This window comes from Heterocephalus glaber, unplaced genomic scaffold (genome assembly GCF_053883595.1).
Source record: "Heterocephalus glaber isolate CG9 unplaced genomic scaffold, H.glaber_assembly_v1.0 deba00001689, whole genome shotgun sequence".
In the NCBI taxonomy this organism is placed as follows: Eukaryota; Metazoa; Chordata; class Mammalia; order Rodentia; family Bathyergidae; genus Heterocephalus; species Heterocephalus glaber.
The window spans coordinates 10,378,101-10,396,813 of NW_028258414.1; the positions used below are offsets into that span (position 1 = coordinate 10,378,101).

An 18,713-nucleotide genomic window follows, 5' to 3' on the forward strand; every position below is an offset into this window, starting at 1 on the left:
AACTTTTCTTATTCCTCTACATAGAGCCATTCTTTTGATAAGAAAGCTATTTTGACTCCAGGCTTTTTATGTTATTCTTAAAAATTCTTTAACCAGATAAATGTTGTAACCGCCAATATTATAAAGGCAACTTGTATTTTTTTGTTTTGTTTTTAATATATACAAAGTTGGTTCAAAGACCAGGTAAATAGAATGGGAAGAAGCAAAGGTTATCCATGCATCTGTATGTGTACATGTATATGTATACACACATCCTCTCAGCTTTCTCCCAAATCCTGATTTACCCATGCCCCCTTCCACTGATCCTGCCCTACCCCAATCCAGAGAATATGATAAAATTTAAAAGTACATACACTTCATTTTCCATTCAAATCACTGGGAAAAGTCTTACTTGTCAGTATTCTTTCTTTAAAATCATTTGTAGTTATGCTAATGTATATGATATTTACAGCATTTAGCATTTGTGTGAAGCATTTATTCAAATAAATAAGCACTGAGGTATAAATCTTGGATGTTTTATGTTTAGAACAAATTCTGAATTTTCTAGTTCAGATATTCATCCTCATATTATTAGAAAAAAGTTAATTACATTTCGCCCCTTAAACCTCTTAATTTCGTGGGCCACCATTTAATTTTTCTTTCCGTAATCCCCCACTTGTCATGTTTAGTTCCAACAGTGTTTGCAGTTCATTTTCAATTGGCATATGCTTTCAAAATTCAGATTATAAAATAAAAACTATATATAATCTATAATCATAATAACTTTTCATGGATTTCTGTTTGGGTAAAGGGATAATCCCTTTACAGTTATCCAGGAACAGTAAGACCATCTGTTTTAGGTATGTTTTTACTCAAAAATAAAATATAGCAGTGACAATTTGTCTATATATCACATTTATAGAATAATAAAAGAGATTTGTTCCCTTTGAAATATGTAAATATGCTGTCTCACTGTGTGTTTGAGTTGCCCTTGTAAGCTTGATTTAAGTGAGTTTCTGTTGTTTGTGTGCCATTTAGCCAAAGGCAAGGAAAATAATTAAAACTATTTTAGTTCTTTGAGAATTTCTTGGTTCTGATTTATTAGAAATAGAGCTGGAAGAATCTTTGAGGAGCTGCTTTGTGGAATCTTACCCAGTCCCGTAAACCCAACCAAGTACAATTGACTTGGAGTTGGAGTTGATAGAAGAAAGAGAAGGGAGAAGAGCCAGGGATTTAGCTCAGTGGTTCTGGCGCCTGCCACGCAAGCACCAAGTCCCGAGTTCAATCTCCAGTACCAAAAAAAAGAACAACAAAAAAAAAGAAACAGAAGGGGGAAAGAAAACTCTAGACATTTATTTATGAAATATTTGTTACAAAAATAGTTGTAAAATTGTTCTTAATATCATATTTCTTACCCAGTTTCTGTAAGAAAAAGGTACATATTGCAATTTTCAGAGTCCTTTTGATACAAGCTGCCTTAAACTTCAGTCTAGTGTGTTTTGTCTTCTAGCACTATCAGTTATAACACTCTTAGGGCAGGGTTGGTGGCACTAGAAACACACTTAGGAGTTGTTTTCAAAGAGATGTTGTTTTGAAATGATGCAAATCCATCATGTCTTTTGAAAGGAAAAGAGAAATTTGTAATCACCAGATGAAGATAGTCAAAGCTCAGCCTTTCCCCTGATAGCAAGTTAAAGAAAACGGGTCTATTTGTCAGATAAAATTTTTTAAAATTTAGTAATTTAAAAAAAAAATCAGGAATAGGGGAATCACCCCATAATATTTTATGTTTTTGAAGCAAGGCCATTTATGTGTCAGCTAATAAGCAGTGCATTTGGAAGTGAACTTCTGCTTTTCTGTAGCCATTTATAAATATCCTTCCTGTACCATTTGTGTATTGGTGTTTCACGGTGACTCTGGTCACCTGGAGTTGTTCTCTCCCTTAAAAGATATGAACGGACAGCTGCAGATTACGGGGATAAAGATGTGTGAGATGAAGGCCTTTGGAGAATAACTGCTTTTCAGAGTACAAATTCTGGTCTGTGGCTTGGATTCTGAAGCAGTTCTTACTTACTGTCTCACCCATTGTCTTTATAAACCATCTGAAGTAGCCTACTACTTCTGTAGTTCATGAACCTTGTGTGCTCTTACTGTATTTGTTTAGGATTTTTCGCCTGAATCTACTTAGTATTAAGGCAGTAATAAAAATAGTAGAAATTTACACTTCACAGTCAAGGTCTCACAATATAAAAATTTAGCCTGATGTAGTGGCATACGCCTGTAATCCCAGCATTCTAGAAGACTGAGGCAGAAGGATTCCAAGTTCTAGACCATCGTTCATGACAGACCTAATCTCAGAATAAAAAAGGGCTGAGAATGTATATCAGTGCAAAAGCCCTGAGTTTAATCCCCAGCACTGGGGGATATATATGTATGTATCTATAGAAAAATTTAATTTGGTACCACCCACTGTCCCATTATTTGGAGGCGGCTATTATTGCCGTTCTGGAATTATCTCATAAAGGGCTGCATACAACCTGCACACTTTGCATAAATGGTTTCTCCTAGAGCTGCACAGCATGTGTGACCTGAGTCTTAGCAGTACACTGTACTGTCTGCTGTGTAGCAGGTACATTTCTAAGTGCCAGAGGCAACAATACAGAGTCCTTTTTTTTATTATTCTTCTTTAACACTACATCTGGTTGAAATGCAGAGAAAAAAGTGTTACTTTCAAGATAGAAAAGGAGGCCCGGAAAGGTTAAGTACCTTTCCTAGAGGCACAGTAATTCATTGGTACCAGAACAATATTTAAGAGTCCCAAATGACAGTTAATTTCCATGGTAGACTAGGAAATTGACATTTCCCTGAAATTCTTCTAAGCCCTACTTAACTCATATCCCTTTTAAGCCTTTATATTTTTCAAGGTCACAAATATGTGGAAAGTCTTTTCTGGGCACTTGCAAATAGTATGACCATTGAACATATGTAACTTCTACACTCTGTGGCCATTGTGAGCGCTGGGGACGCCACCGTGGTGCAAAGTGTTCTTCAGGGAAGGGGTGGATGTGGCAACTCCCTGTGCAGGTTTCTGAACCATGTACCTGCCTCATACCCAAGCTAGCAGCTCAGGGGCCAGATGAAGCAGAATTCTTCCTACATGGAATATACTGAACCTGTGTCAATTCAAGCAGCTGCTGCAGGGCAGGAAGATCCCTTGACCTTGTGGACATGCTGAATTAACAGTCCAGGGTGACGTCCAGTAAGGGGAGAGATGCAGGCGCACACGTCTCTTCCTCAGAGCAGCTTCTTAGCAATTATGCCACTCTTGGAGAATGGGTGATAGGATGCAGCTTTGTCCTGTGAATACATTTATTTAGCATTAAGACCCATAGTAAATGTCCTATTCTGTGTCTTGTAGTATTTAATAAGCGATTCCTTTTTTCTTTCCCTAATCCCTAGTTAGGTGGTTCTAAACATTTTTCAGATCAAGGGCTGCTTCAAAAATTTGAGAGCACTCTCTCCAAAAAAAATGCACACACTTGAAAAATTTTGCATGTAATTTGAAGAGGTTCAGGGCTGTAAGAAGCTGATCTATAGGCTGTGGATTTGGAGTGGATATCCCTTGTTGTAGACTTTCTTTAGTCACTGTGCTTGATAGTCTAAAGAAGTACTGTAATGTTTTAACCTGTAGATAGGTTTCACAGAGCATGTGTTCAATGTTCTTCCACCTTGATGAAAAATAAACACAGCATGCTTTAAATCAAAACATATACATATGTTATTTCTTGAAATTTTTATCAAAGCTTAATTTTGTTACAGTTCTCTAATACTTATTTTTCCCCTCTCATTTAAAGCTTGGTAAAATGCGGCTGACAATTCCATGCCGAGCCCTCACATGTTCTCATCTGCAGTGTTTTGATGCAACTCTTTATATTCAGATGAATGAGAAAAAACCAACCTGGGTCTGTCCTGTCTGTGATAAGAAGGCTCCATATGAACACCTTATTATTGATGGGTATGTCATTTTTAAGTTTCTCTTTGTACCTTCAAATGACCATCTTTATGTGCATTCCTTAACAGATTTGTAATAAAATTCTACTGGTAATGTTTTATAAGTTAAATGTGAATTTGGAGACTTCTCATGATTCTAGAAATCAGTTTTGGTTTTCATTTTCATTTTGGTACATAATGATTACATTCATCCAGGGGAATTGGGATATGTACGTAGCACATTTCAGTTCTTTTTTAGAAATCAGTATTTTCAAAGTTAGTAATTCAGGTTATACATATTTTTCTTTCTTTCTTTTTCTTTTTCTTTTTTCTTGGTACTGGGGATCAAACTCGGGATCTTGCACTTGCAAGGCAGGCAGTGGAACCCCACTGAGCTGAGTCCCTGGCCCTCATATTTTTCATTTTTAAATTGAGTCCCCTTCTTTTGAAAATGCATGCCTTACTTTCAATGCCTCTTGGCATTTACCATTTAACACATTCACAATGGGGCTGTAATTCATACATCTCACTGCCAGGTGGCTTTGTGTGGCTGTACCACTTCTACCACCAGTGATACAAGCTGTCCAATGGGGCAGTCATGTGTGGCTGTCCAGTGGGACAGTCATGTGTGTACCACCTGTGGTTCAAGTCATCAGGAACGTGATAAAGCGCAATATTTCTAAGCATTGTGTGAATACACCTTTTCCCAACATGAGTTCATTTATCTTCGGACATGCAGTTCATACTGGAGAATGCATGTAAGAATTGTGCAATTCTGATTAACTCAGACCTATCAAAAATTGAGCTTTGAGCGCAAGGACCCGAGTTCGATCCCCAGTACCAAAAAAAGAAAAGCAAAGAAAAATTGAGCCTTGGGGCCAGGGATTTAGCTCAGTGGTTCCACCGCCTGCCTTGCCAAGCCCAAGGTCCCGAGTTCAATCCCTGGTACCAAAAAAAAAAAAAAATTGAGCTTTGGGCAGGGGATTTAGCTCAGTGGCACTGCGCCTGCCTCGCAAGTGCAAGGTCCTAAGTTCAATTCCCAGTACTGGGGCAAAAAAAAAAAATATTGAGCTTTTCAGTAGCCTGTTCCTGAAGATTATATTGAGCTTTAATCATGGGCCATCATATCTAGTCTCCCCACTATAAGGGCTCCTAAAACTGATCAACACACCAAGTAACAGCTTCCTTTGGTTTTCTATTTGTATTTGTCTTTTTCTTTTTTTTGTTTTGTCCACCTGCTGCATCACAATAATCATTTATACTGGGTATGATGGCACATGCCTGTTATTCCTCTACTCGGGAGGCTGATCCAGGAGGATGGCAAATTCCATGCCAGCTGGGGAATTTAGCAAGACCCTGTCCCAAAAAATAAAGAAGGCTGGGATGTAGCTCAGTGGTAGAGTGCCCCTGAATTCAGACTCCAGTACTGCAATAAACAAATAAAAACCAGTAACCTTTTTTTTTTTTGGTACTGGAGATTGAACTTGGGTCCTTGTGCTTGTGCAGCAGGCGGTGAAACCACTGAGCTAAATCCCCTGCCCCAAAACTAGTAACCTTTAACACTCCTGAGTCATCTGGGGAACTTAGCAAGACCCTATTTTAAAACTGAAATTAATTAATTAAAAATAAATTTAAAAATAAAAAGTTGGAGTTAAAGCTCAGTGCTAAGGCCTTGGGTTCCACTTCAGTATGGGGAAGGTGGTAATATTTTACCAACTATATGTTATAGAGCTTTAGGTCCTCCCTTTCCTATAATAAATCAGGCCATAAGTACATACACATACTCTTTTAAAGAAAAAATTTAAAACACAGTAAATAAAAAACTTTTTTGGTGTATAGTTTTTTGGTTTTCTTTTGACACAATTGTTAGGTTAATAGTGTTGTTATAGTTAATTGTTCAATAATTCAGAAAAATTTCAATTTTTTGGTTTCATTTAACATCACTTAAGAATTTGACCATAATTAATTATATACATTCTTTATAAATAGCATTTTTTTAATGTCTGCATGATAATGTCATCAGGGAGACTTATATCCTTTTACACACACACACACACACACACACACACATATATATAGTTTCAGTTTATCAAATAAGATATATATTGTAGGCAATTTACAATGAGCAAAACATTACAAAGAAAAAAATAACACAAAGTCACCAAAAGATAACTGCCTTTTATATACCAGTCATACAGAATTTCATTTTTGAAATTTAGTTTTTTCTTTCCCCTGTCTCACATTTTTGTGAATATTTTTCCATGTTTAGAAATATTTGACAATGTCATTTTTCATGGTTATATACTTCCTTAAATAAATGTGCCAATATGTTCTTATTTAGCACTCAGTTTTGAGAGCAGATATAATTCACCTGTTCTGTTTTACTTTCCTCATTTATACTTGTAGAAAACATACAGGGTCTGAATATTTAAAAGGTAGTATTTTTTTTTTTTTTTTTTTTTTGGGGTACTGGGGGATCGAACTTGGGTCCTTGCGCTTGTGCAGCAGGCAGCGAAACCACTGAGCTAAATCCCTGGCCCTAAAAGGTAGTATTAAAAAGTAGTTTATCTTCACTTAAAATGTGATATCCTAAGGACAAACTGTTTTTTGTAGCTTGTTTATGGAAATCCTAAAGTACTGTACAGACTGTGATGAAATACAGTTTAAGGAAGATGGCTCTTGGGCACCAATGCGATCAAAAAAGGAAGTACAGGAAGTTTCTGCCTCTTACAATGGAGTTGATGGTAAGTGAAAATTAAGTCATTTATGAAGTCATGCTAAGGAAACAATACCCTTTTAAATTTTAACAGATTTGGTACAGAGTAGCTATGCTCCTTTTTCAAATGTGTGTATATACGACATATGACTTTTGATGTGTTTTGGCTAGAAGGAGGGCAGGTTTTTAAAAATGTTAGTATTTCCTAAACATGTCAGATACTGTACAGATAAATATATTTGATACATGGTTTCTGCTCTCAAACTGCTTTTATTCTGAAGTGGACATAAAGCGTACATTTTGACTGTTTTCTAAAATAATCATTTAACAACCAATAATAAATAGTAGTTTTACATATAGTAGAACAGAACCACTATAGGTTTTCAGCTAATAGAGTAATTGAGGGAACATCGAGGAAAGAGTACTTTATTTGCCTTGTGTTTTAATCCTTCCCACACAGGATGCTTGAGTTCCACTTTGGAGCATCAGGTGGCTTCTCACAACCAGTCCTCCAGTAAAAACAAGAAAGTCGAGGTTATTGACCTAACCATAGACAGCTCATCTGATGAAGAGGAGGAAGAGCCATCTGCCAAGAGAACCTGTCCTTCCCTTTCTCCCACCTCACCACTAAACAATAAAGGGTGAGTGCTGAGACACACCTCCCCCGGTAAAAATTGGAAAATTAATTTGGTAAATAGGGAATAAAGACCTGCCTGATAAAATGATGTTTAATTGTATTTTTCCCAAGTGTGTGATATTCTTCAGAGCTTGGAGTAGTGCATTAACATTAAAAGGGCCACTTAGATACAATATTAACTATCAAAAGATGATTCTAGTACACAGAGTAGTTTTCAAACTGTGGTGTACATCAGAATTACTGAGAGCTTATTGAAGTACATGTTGCTCCTCTGTCCTAAGCCAGAAGTAGAGACATAGAAAACTTGAATTTCTAGAAAGTTCCCTGGTGATTCTTATGCTGTGCATTGGATTTAGAACATTTGCTAAAAACTAGAAAATATGCTTTAAGATTAACCTCAAGCTCAGTGTTTCTAGTGGAAAGCTGAGGGAGACCAAATAATTCAGACCTGCCCCCAGGATATGTATAAGGTTGGAAGTCATAGATAACTTGCATTACAGTACATAAATTTTCCATTTTGCAGACTTATTTGCCATATTTTCCATTAGTCTCATATCAGTATTAATGTAGTACCTTGGTTATGCTTCAGTTCATAAAATGCTGTTACATACTTTGTGTGGAATACCCTTTTATACGGGTGTGGCAGTGCATGCCTGTGATCCCACGTATTCAGGGATCTTGAGTCAAAGGGAAAAAGGAAAAGAAAAGAAAAACTAGCCTAAGCATGGATGTAGTAAAATGAGTACGTACAGCCCTAACCATAGAGTGTAACACTTTGTAGGGGGTGGTAAATCTAGTAGCACAACTCCAGCTGTACTCCTTTTAGGAGACTGTTAACCCATAAACATATCAGTGTTTCTCAGCAAAAAGATTTTATTTTTTTTGCAAGTGCATAATGTAGCACACTAATAGTGAATCTAGAAATAAATGTGCTGCTTTTGCTGAGTGTGGTGGTACACACCTGTAATCTTAGCACTAAGAGGCTGAGGCAGGATGAGAGAGTTCAAGGCCTGCTTGAGCTACAAAGCAAGACCCTTCCTCAGGAACCCCCCCCCCGATTAAATAAGTGTGTTTATCAAGAATCACGTGGCCTTTTGTAACTGAATAGGAGCTATTCAAAAAACCTTCCAACAAGCAGCACCAGAGACAGAATAAAGATGAGAGGGAAAGTCTATAGGTGGCATTGTTAAAATTTTCAAGGTTTTAGAGGGAAAGTTGACACCAGACCAAGAAGAGCAAGTATTTCTGTACTCTGAGTCCAGTCACTTTTAGAGTTGGTATTGCATGATGAGACAAAAAGATTTTGATTGAACATATTGTACAGTTTGATAACTTCATTTCAGAGTAGCTCATCTCAGCATACAGGCAGCCAGATAGGAAACTTTAAGAGCGGTGTCATTATTCTAAATACAGAAACATAACATGAATATTAAACAGTAATCTTGCTCTGTGAACATTTCTCAGAAAAGCTTGCCTTGATGGCTGTTACTCAGCAAGACTGATCTTATGTCCTGAGTAGAACAAAAATCTGAGTAGGACAAAAAGAAAAGTCAGATTACCTGAAACTGGCATAGTTAGAGCAAGTATCTATAGAATTTTAGTTCCAAGATTTTTTTTTTTTCAGTTCTGAGGATTGAACCCAGGGGCTTGTGCATGCTAGGCAAGCACTCTGCCTCTGTGTAGTATCCCCAGCCTGAAGATATTTATAAATAATCGTTAATCCAGTATGACCAAATACATAGCTGACCCTCTGTATCCATGGTTTCAACCAACCTCAGATTGAAATTTTTCAGGAAAAAAAAAATGTGACTGTGCCAAACACGTATGGACTTTTCTTTCCTGTTGTCATTCCCTAAACAGTATGATATTACAACAGTTCATATAGCATGTACGAAGTATTAGATATAAGGAATCTAGACATGATCTTATGGATATGAGAAGATGTGTTTAGGCTATTTGGAAATGCTGTGACTTTTTTTGGTACCCGGGATCGAACTCGGGACCTTGCGCTTCCGAGGCAAGGGGCGGAACCACTGAGCTAAATCCCCAGCCCTACTGTGACATTTTATTTAAGGAACTTGATCATCCTTGGAGTTTGGAATGTGCAAGTTTTTGTTAGTGCCATAATTGCACCATTAAAATGTTTCATAAAACTAGGTATATAAATAGTTTTGGTTTAAATCTAGCATTATGTTGTACTCTTTAGAATATTAATAATAGTCATTTGTATACATGTAAGCTATGAAATAGTTTTACTGACTATATATTTTTTCCTTAAGAAAAATTTTAAAGTCTTTGGAAATCTCACATCTCTTCTTTGGATATTTACTTTTCTGTTTCTCCAAAAATAGCTGTTTATTATGTTTGGAAAATTACATTAGATACATTAACTACTTCCTCAGTTTCCTAGAGACTAATTGATTCCAGACATAGCATCACAAATGTCAGACTTTTATCTCTATTTTCAGATAAAAACAAGAGACCTAAAAGTTTACAACATCTTTAGAAGGAAAATAACACCACAGTCAACACTAATAGCCATTTTACAGTAATGATTAGCCAATAACTAGAAACTTAAAGAGAGTGTATTGTTTGTTATTGTGAAGTGTAGAAGTAAAAATGCATTTTAAAATAGTATGACAAACCTGAAAGAAAAGCACCCATCTAGGAATTAGGAGGAGGCAAATATCACTAAAATGTAAAACATTTTATTGTCTTCAGTAGTTTTTATAGAAATTTCCCATACTGTGTGGTATGCTGAGATATTTTCAAGACTGGCATTTCAGCAGCTTTCTTCTCTTATATAGTCCCTCAGGCATTGAAGGAGGACACAGCTAATGGAACATCGTGCTTTTTATAGATGTAAAAGGTTTAAGTTTCCATTTGATGAAACTCTATTAGGCAGATGAGAGTGTTTATGCTTCATAGCCCATTCATAAAGATAAGGTAGATTGTCATAACTAGAACTCTGTTCCTGGAAATCCAGCCTTGGCAGCTTTTGAAATATTTTGTATCATTGAAATTACATCCCCACACTCCCAAGTGCTTTACACGAAGTATTGAGAGATAGAGTTGCTTTATTTCTTCATTTCTCTTTATTTTTTATAGCTTCCTTAACTGTTAGTCTGTTATGGTTTGCCTAACATGTAACCCTTGTCTGCCTGCCTGCTTTTCTTTTTTTCTTTTCTTTTCTTTCTTGGGGCTGGGTTGATTGGTTTTCTTGTTTGATTTGATTTAGTGGGGTTTTTGGTTTTTGTTTTGGTACTGGGGACCTTGCGCTTGCAAGGCAGGCTGAGGCACCACTGAGCTAAATTCCCAGCTCTTGATTTGGTTTTTTGGAAACAAGATCTCTTGAACTCACTGTGTAGACCGGGCTGGCTTAGAATTTGCAGGGATCTGAGTGCTGGGATTATAAGTGTGTGCCGTCACACCCAGTTTAACCTTTATGTTTCTTAATTTTTGGTAAAGAAAAAAAAATTTTTTACCTCCCAGTTATTTAAATATTTCACTGTTTTTGTAAAGTCCTTCAGTTTTTCTTTTTCTAGTTAAACTATTCTCCTTTAAAAACTCTTCACCTATACATTTTGGAGCATTTCTTTTGTGTTATCTTGCTGGCTTCAGCAAGGTTTCTGTGGACACAATGTGCTAATGACTGTACTGGGCATCGGGTACACCAAGATAAACCACTCAGTTTTTATTCTCATCAGTTTTATGAGTCTGGAGGCCAGCTGTTCACTTCTGACTGCTTAGAGTGTTGCATTCTCTACCCTTGTCTGTGTGTTTTTCTTTGCTGGGGCATACTCACCTTTCTCACTAGCCAGCCCTCCAGTGCCTAGTGTGAGAAGCTTTCAGAATGTTCTCTGTTGTAGATGCCTTCCACTCACATCCTGTTGCAGTGGTTCAGAGGTTCCTTTCCCCTGCATTCTGAGAGTATAGGTGATGCTGTTCCAAAGATAATGTTGGCTTGTGAATGCTGGACACCATCATATCCATCCACTTCTCCCTGCAGCCTCTGCAAAATGCTGTTTGATATACAAATTATTTCTTTATTTAGTTTTTTGAGACAGGGTCTTCTTGTGTAGTTTAGACTGGCCTTGAACTCACTGTGTAACCCTGGCTAGCCTCAAACTCTAAGCAATCATCCTGCCTCAGCCTCCTGAGTGCTGAGATTACAGGTGTGCGCCACCATGCCTGCCATACTAATTATTTCTTAATAATTACAGATAGTCTAAATTAAATGTCATTATGCCTGTTTTTGTTTTGTTTTTATTTCCAGCATAAAAACCAGGGGTTATTCTGAGAGGCAACCCCTTTGTTAAACTTAAAAATTAAACTGACTCATGAAAATTATTCTTACAGCATTTTAAGTCTTCCACACCAAGCATCTCCAGTATCCCGCACCCCAAGCCTTCCTGCTGTAGACACGAGCTACATCAACACCTCTCTCATCCAAGACTACAGGCATCCTTTCCACATGACACCCATGCCTTATGACTTACAAGGTGAGTCACAGTTCTCTGTATTGTCAAGTTGTATTGTGGGTGCCTATGATCTCTGCAGTCCTCTTGGGAGAACAGCCCTTGGACCCATGGAATTGAGAGAAATTATATTTTGGTCATAAAAACTGATGCAATTCCTTGATTGTGCCTTCACCGATAGCCAGTGTTTGTTGCCAGTGGTAAAAGTAGTGCAGTAATCTTACAAGTTTTGTAAGCCTTGAAGTATTCTGCATGTTGTGTTTGGATGGTTTCCAATGTTTGGCTTTGAATTTTTTTTTTTTTGTACTGGGGATCAAACTCGGATCCTTGTGCTTTCGAGGCAGGCAGTGGAACCACTGAGCTAAATCCCCAGCCCTCAGCTTTAAATTTTGATATTTATGAATTATTTTTGTTCCTGAATTCTAGTGGTAACTGCAGCAAGCACTGTGGGTAACCATGCTGCACTGTCTTTTAGATAATGCTGAATTGAGGCATTTGAAAGTTTTAATTTTGGTTCTACTGAGCCTGATCCTTCTTAAAAGTAATTTGAAATGTCAGTTTACCCACTTGTATATTTTGCGTTCATAATAATCATTTCCATTATCAAAAAGAATTATTAGTCATTCTCATATATCTTTGTAATTTAATAATTTACACATTACCCATATAACTCAAGAACATTTTTATTACGAAGTCATATACATCCTTTGTAGAAAATTCCATACAAAAACACAAAATGAAAGTTTCATTCCACCCTCCCCCAAGCCTTCTGTCCAAAAGCTATAGCTCCTCTTAGCAGTCGCTGAGTAGCTTCCATGCCTTTTCCGTATATGTGAAACGTCACTGTACTGTCAGGGAGCACGGTGCTGTATGGTTTGTAGGCCTTTGTGCTTTCATCTGTTCCAGTATAAGGCAGTGGATGAGTCCCTAGCATATATGCAGTGTTGTGGTGTTTTTATCTGCATCTGCTTGTTGCATTTTTCAGCCAGTTAGATACCGTGATGAACATGCCATTCATGTGGGTCTATTCACTCTTCATCACATTACCCATGAGGTGTGATAGAGAGCAGATGGGGAACGGGAAGGGTCTGCTTTGCAGTCACTTGCACAGCTGGGTGTCGGGGCCGGTGCTTGTGTAAGTTCTCAGCGCTTTTCTCTTCATGCCACTGCAGATACTGAGTTAAGATCTGACACAGAGGGTGGTAAGTAAGCAAATTTGAGAAAGAGAAAATCTTTGCTACAACTTGTTTAACCTCTTTTTAACTTCAAACTTTCTCATCTGTAAAATCAGGCCAAAAATAATCACATGCAGTACTTTATAAGGTGCTTGTGGAAAGTAAATTGGAGTACGTTGAAAGGTCACTTAGGAGAGCCGATGAGAGCCCTGTCAGTGTGAGATGCAGCAGGTGGCAGTGGCCCATGTCCCTTGACTGAAGTCATGGGGAGGGCAGATCCTGCTGGCTTTGAGACTTTAAGCTTAACTTCATGAAATTCTACACGACATAGGATTTAAGTCTTATATTTGTTTTTGAAGTATTGAGCATTTGGGGAGGGTTGTTTTTGTTTTGTTTTTGCTTTAATTTTTCTTAAACTAATACAATTTTTCTCCCACAGGATTAGATTTCTTTCCATTCTTGTCAGGAGACAATCAGGTATGTTATGAACAAATTACTATTGTTTTAATTGTATATTTAGAATGTTTAAAACAGTAATATGTAGCCAGGAAAAAGAGTTAAGTTTCCTTGGAAAGTACCGAATGAACATACTCATTATTGCTCTGGCTTTAAGAATTTAAATAAAAATCTCCATAGTTATAGCAGGATTCTTGGCCAAATACAGACATGCACCACATAATGACATGTAGATCGAGAATAGATCACATATATAACAGTGGTCTCATAAGATCATACTGCAGCTGAAAAATTTCTGTCTCCTTTTGACACTATAGCCTTTGTAACATCATAGCACAACACATTGCTCACATGTTTATGGCGGTGCTGGTATAAATGAACCTGTTGTGCATCCAGTGGTGTAAAAGCTCCTACAATTCTATATAGTCCACAATCTTTGATAATAGATGAGTATGCTAAATTTTACTACGAAACGGTCTGCCATGTTACACGGCAGCTCATACATCTTGTGTTTACTGCATCTCTTGATTGCATTATTTCCCTTTGTGTTTGATTTAATTTCATGTTGTTATGTTCATCATGACCCTTAAGCATACAAAATGTACTGCTAATATTGCCAGTGAGAGGCCATATCACCTGGAAATGAAATCCAGTGAGGAGGGGGCTAGGAGATGTTGCTCAGTGGTAGAGCACTTGCCTAGCATGCACCAACCCCTGGGTTTGATCACCAGAACCAAAAATAGAAACACTGAGGACTGTGGTGATGAAACATTAGTGATTCTTAGTTATTGCTGGCTTGGGCATGTCCCATTCCATCTTAGCTGCTAACTTGAAAAGCAAGAATAAAATGACAACCTGAGTTTGATCCCTGGTACCGAAAAAAAAAAAAAAAGAAAGAAAGAATAAAATGACAGAAGCTATCTGCTTCATTGAAGACAGCGAGACTAACAAAAACTCAAGAAGGGTCTGAATCAGACATGGAACATCTGAAGACCTGGATTAAAGTTCAAACACAGAAGTATATCCCTCATAGCACCATAAAGATCACCACCAAAACAAAAAGGTTGTTGTCAAGGTTGAAAGAAAAGGCTGGGCCCCACTACAATGTTGCATTCACTGCTAGCTCCCTCTGGGTAGCTTACCTCGTTCCTGCTGGCTTGAACCACCAGTGGCACATGCATGACTGTCCTACTTGTTACCACCATAGGACAGTCATGCATGTGCCACTGGTGGTTCAAGCCGCCCAACAGCCCCAATGTGAACATGTTAAGGACTGGATAACAGTCTTGCTCAGAAGCGGCGTTGCAGGCAGCAAATACAAACTCTTTGTGTGGTGTGGCAGAGCGAGGACTCCAGGTCTTCAAGCATCTCTGTGAGCATACATGGCCAGTGCACTACGGGAGCTATAAAAAGTCAAGTGTGACTCAGCTCCCTTCCAAGATACTCTTCTGAATTTCAGAGCCATCAAATGAAGCACTGTTCAAAGAATAACCTATCTTCTGAGATTTTGCTTATTGTTGATCCTGCACATCCTCCTTTTATTGATCATCTTCCTCCCAGTATCAGAGTGGTGTTTCTCTCTCCAAATACCACCTCTTTGATCCAACCTCAAGAGTTTTTTTTTTTTTTTTTGGTACCGGCGATCAAACTAGGGACCTTGAGCTTGCAAGACAGGCTGAGGCACCACTGAGCTAAATCCCCGGCTAGATCGAGCATTAATAGCAGCTTTTAAGACTTACCACTTGAGGACAAGCTTCGCCCAGGCTAATGCTGCAACTGAGGAAGACAGTTGTGGAAGGATTACATTTACGACTGCATCAAGAACCTCACTTAGGAGCTGGGCCTGTAGCTCAGTAGTAGTGTGCTAATGACTGTGAACTCCCAAGTTCAGTCCCCAGCACCACCAAAAAAAAGAAGCCCCTTAGGCTTGGACTGAAGCCACCAAGAAGTGTGTGAGTGGCTTCTGGAAGAAGACGCTCTGGGCTTGTCCTGATTTCAGAGATCTGGCACAGATGCAGAGGTTGTAAAAACCAACAAGGCTGTGGTTGATCGGTGGCAAACCTTGCTAGCCTGGTTGTGGGTGGGGATGACATTGGGGAGCTCCTATACGTGAAGCCTTAGGAAGTGACAAATCACGAGTCTGAAATTGGACCAGAAACACACTGCTGAAAAGAGCCAAGGAAAGTGGAAACTGCAGGGAAAGAAAAAGAAGAAAATCCATAGTGAAGCTTCTTGGGGTCCTCTACAAGATCTTTAAGAAGTTTTCAAACATCAGTCCCAACATCAAAAGTTCATTCATAGAGAGGAATGTTGTGGCACATTATCTGCTTATAAGCAGATCTGTGATGAACAAAGGAAACACTAAGAAGAGCATCAGGGTCATAATTCTGAAGAGCATCACCTGGTCAGGAGGAGCCACAGGCAGGAAGGAGCCACAGGAGGACACTGGTAATCCAGGGAGATGCAGTGCAGCAGTGTGCCGTGCAGCTCCATAGCCTACAAGTAGGAAGCTGTGTGCCTAGGTGTATATAAGCTCTCTCTGTGGTGTTCACACAACAAAAGAGTCGCTGAACAGTCCTCAGACCCCATCTGTATCGTTGTGCAACGCAGGACTGTCTCAAGAACAAGCAGGTGGACTGTCCTCTGTCCTGATACTTCTAAGCATATTGGAAATAAAATCTTGAGAATTGTTTTCAGTACAAATTAAAGCAAAACACAATTTCAAAAATTCCAGTTTCAGGTATGAAAATGTCTGTCAAGATCGGTAATCCAGCCGTTAACCCTAGGCCATTTAATTTTGCAAAATGTCTCTTTAATTTCAGCAACAAGATATACTCAGTGTGTATTAAATTTAGGACTTCAAACTGTCAAGAAGAAAATGTGTTCCTTTGTGCGCGTAACAAGCTGCCTTGTCCTTGTTTCCTCCTCAGCATTACAACACCTCCCTCCTCGCTGCCGCAGCCGCCGCAGTCTCCGATGACCAGGACCTGCTGCACTCATCGCGCTTTTTTCCATATACCTCCTCCCAGATGTTCCTCGACCAGCTGAGTGCAGGAGGCAGCACGTCCCTGCCAGCCACCAATGGGAGCAGCAGTGGCAGCAACAGCAGCCTTGTGTCTTCCAACAGCCTGAGGGAGAGCCACAGCCACACAGTGGCCAGCAGGAGCAGCACAGACGCGGCATCCGTCTTCGGCATCATACCGGACATTATCTCCCTGGACTGAGCCCTCACCCACTGATCCTGCCCTGTCCTGAGGGATTCAGCTGGGCAGGAAGAAGAGAACTTTATGCTGTTTTACCTTATTCTGTCTAGAAAAGTTCACAAGCGTGGTTTTTTTTCCTTTTTTTAGGGAAAAAATTAAAAGAAATGTACAGAGAACAAAACTATATTTTCAGTTTTACTTTTGTATATAAATTTAAGACTGCCTGTCTGATAAAATACTTGTTTAAAAAAAAGAAAGAAAAGAAAAAACAAGCACCCACAAACCACCTTCAGTTCATTTTTTTCTGGATTCTGAAGATGTTTTCATTTGTCCTATGGTTTTGGTTTTATTTTACTTCAATGGCATTATTTTATTTGCAATAACAAAAGGAATTGCATGTATGAAGTTTTAAATTTTGGGCTTTGTTGTGGGGAGGGGGTAGGGAGATAGTTTGATTTCCATTTTTTAAAAATGACAGACTTGCATTTTGTTTGTTTGGGCGTGTGTGTGCATATTTTATCCAGCCTTAAATTATAAATCTTGTCTGTCCCAATGCATTCCCTATGTATTTTCAGGACATAGCTCATGGGTATGCGTGTTCAGTGTGTGTGTCTATATGTATTTTTCTGTCCTCTCCTCCTGAGTTTGCATTCAGTTCATCTATCAGCTGCCTGCTTTTTTTAAAGTGCTTTGAAGGTCTTGAACTTACATGTGAGTATCTAACAACTACCCCAGTTGCATGTCTCCATTACATATTCTCTCTGACTTGCTATGTACCCCCTGAGAATATGCTTTCAGGATATTGGAATAATGCTGTCTGGGTAAGGAGTAGGCCTAACAGACCTGTGAATACACTTTAGCCTAGTTCTTGATTCTAAACCTAGATTGCCAGTATTGTGTATTTAAACCAAGTCTGTGAATATCTGCTTTTTTGGCCACAAGGTAACAAGTTTTCATGTAAGATCTCATGCCAGAGTAGGAAGCCAAAATAGCCTAGAAAGCCCTGTTGGGTGTCTTGTGCAGCTGACAGAGGAAGGATTATGTCACAAAGTAAGAGATGAGTCATTTATCCTAAAAGTCAATTCTTTTTGGAAATACAGTGCACCACACATGTGGATCTATCGAAATCTATTATTTGATAATCAGTTGAAACTTAAAATCAGTTTAAACCTCAGCCATTTTCTGTGGTTCTTAATTTCTTAGACGATCTACCTTGTTTATTTTTTCTTCATCTTTTAATGACAAGCATGACATAGGAAAGTCAAGTTTTTTAAAATTCATGGATCAGTCTGATATACTTTTTTTTTGTTGTTACCGGGGATCGAACTCGGGTCCTTACGCTTGCGCAGCAGGCGGTGAAACCACTGAGCTAAATCCCCGGCCCAGTCTGATATACTCTTAATAGTGGAACATGTAAATATATTGAAAACTGTTTTTCAGGAAATAAGGGTTGAAGGGAAGGAAAAGTGCTTCTACTTGTGTTCCAGAAACCTCATCAGAGATGATATTACATTCTCAGTTGTGGAAAATATATTTCAGTTAATTGAGAGTACAGGTTTAAGAAAAGATAAAGAAGGGGCATAATTGATTGCCAGTTTTCTAGGTTGGATATTTTTCTGTCAAAATTGTTAATATTCTCAGAGTTGATGAAGGACCACCTTTGTGTATAAACTTGTCATTTTAAACTGTCTTGTTAACAAAATGACCTACTTTAATCCGGGTAGAATTTAAAATGGCTATATCTTCGGTTGTATGATAAAATTAATGGTTCACATGACTGTGTGGCATCTAAAAATAATATCTTTTTACAGCAATCTCTGTTACTAAATTGTTGACTTGAATTTTGAAAAAAAGTTGGTGTTGATGTATATATGTGTGTGTGTATATATGTATTTATAAACAAGAGTGTGTGGGTAACAAGTGCATTACATAGTCTTCCCCTATGCATGTGTATTCCACACATCAATGGCCAAGTTATAGTCACAAAACAATTTGCAATAAAAAAACCAGCTTCACTGTCAGTTAAAACAGGAAATAGTTAAGTTTTTAAATGAATCTGGTGTGGTGGTGTGTAAACAC

At 38.3% G+C, this 18,713-nt stretch overlaps 1 protein-coding gene across 6 annotated transcripts in view; it reads left to right on the plus strand.

The window, feature by feature from the left end:
• Pias1 (protein inhibitor of activated STAT 1) overlaps positions 1 to 18,411 on the plus strand; it is a 144,096-nt gene extending 125,685 nt beyond the window's left edge. For 5 of the 6 annotated variants that reach the window (XM_021236903.2, XM_004855588.4, XM_087198865.1 and 2 more), the window contains 6 exons: positions 3,834 to 3,994; positions 6,583 to 6,713; positions 7,146 to 7,326; positions 11,682 to 11,824; positions 13,415 to 13,452; positions 16,362 to 18,411. In XM_021236903.2, coding sequence (XP_021092562.1) covers positions 3,834 to 3,994; positions 6,583 to 6,713; positions 7,146 to 7,326; positions 11,682 to 11,824; positions 13,415 to 13,452; positions 16,362 to 16,655 — 948 coding nt within the window. In that variant the 3' untranslated portion in view covers positions 16,656 to 18,411. The remainder of the gene's footprint in view (positions 1 to 3,833; positions 3,995 to 6,582; positions 6,714 to 7,145; positions 7,327 to 11,681; positions 11,825 to 13,414; positions 13,453 to 16,361) is intronic. The other variant, NM_001303302.1, reaches the window with a different exon arrangement.
• Positions 18,412 to 18,713: the final 302 nt, after the last annotated feature.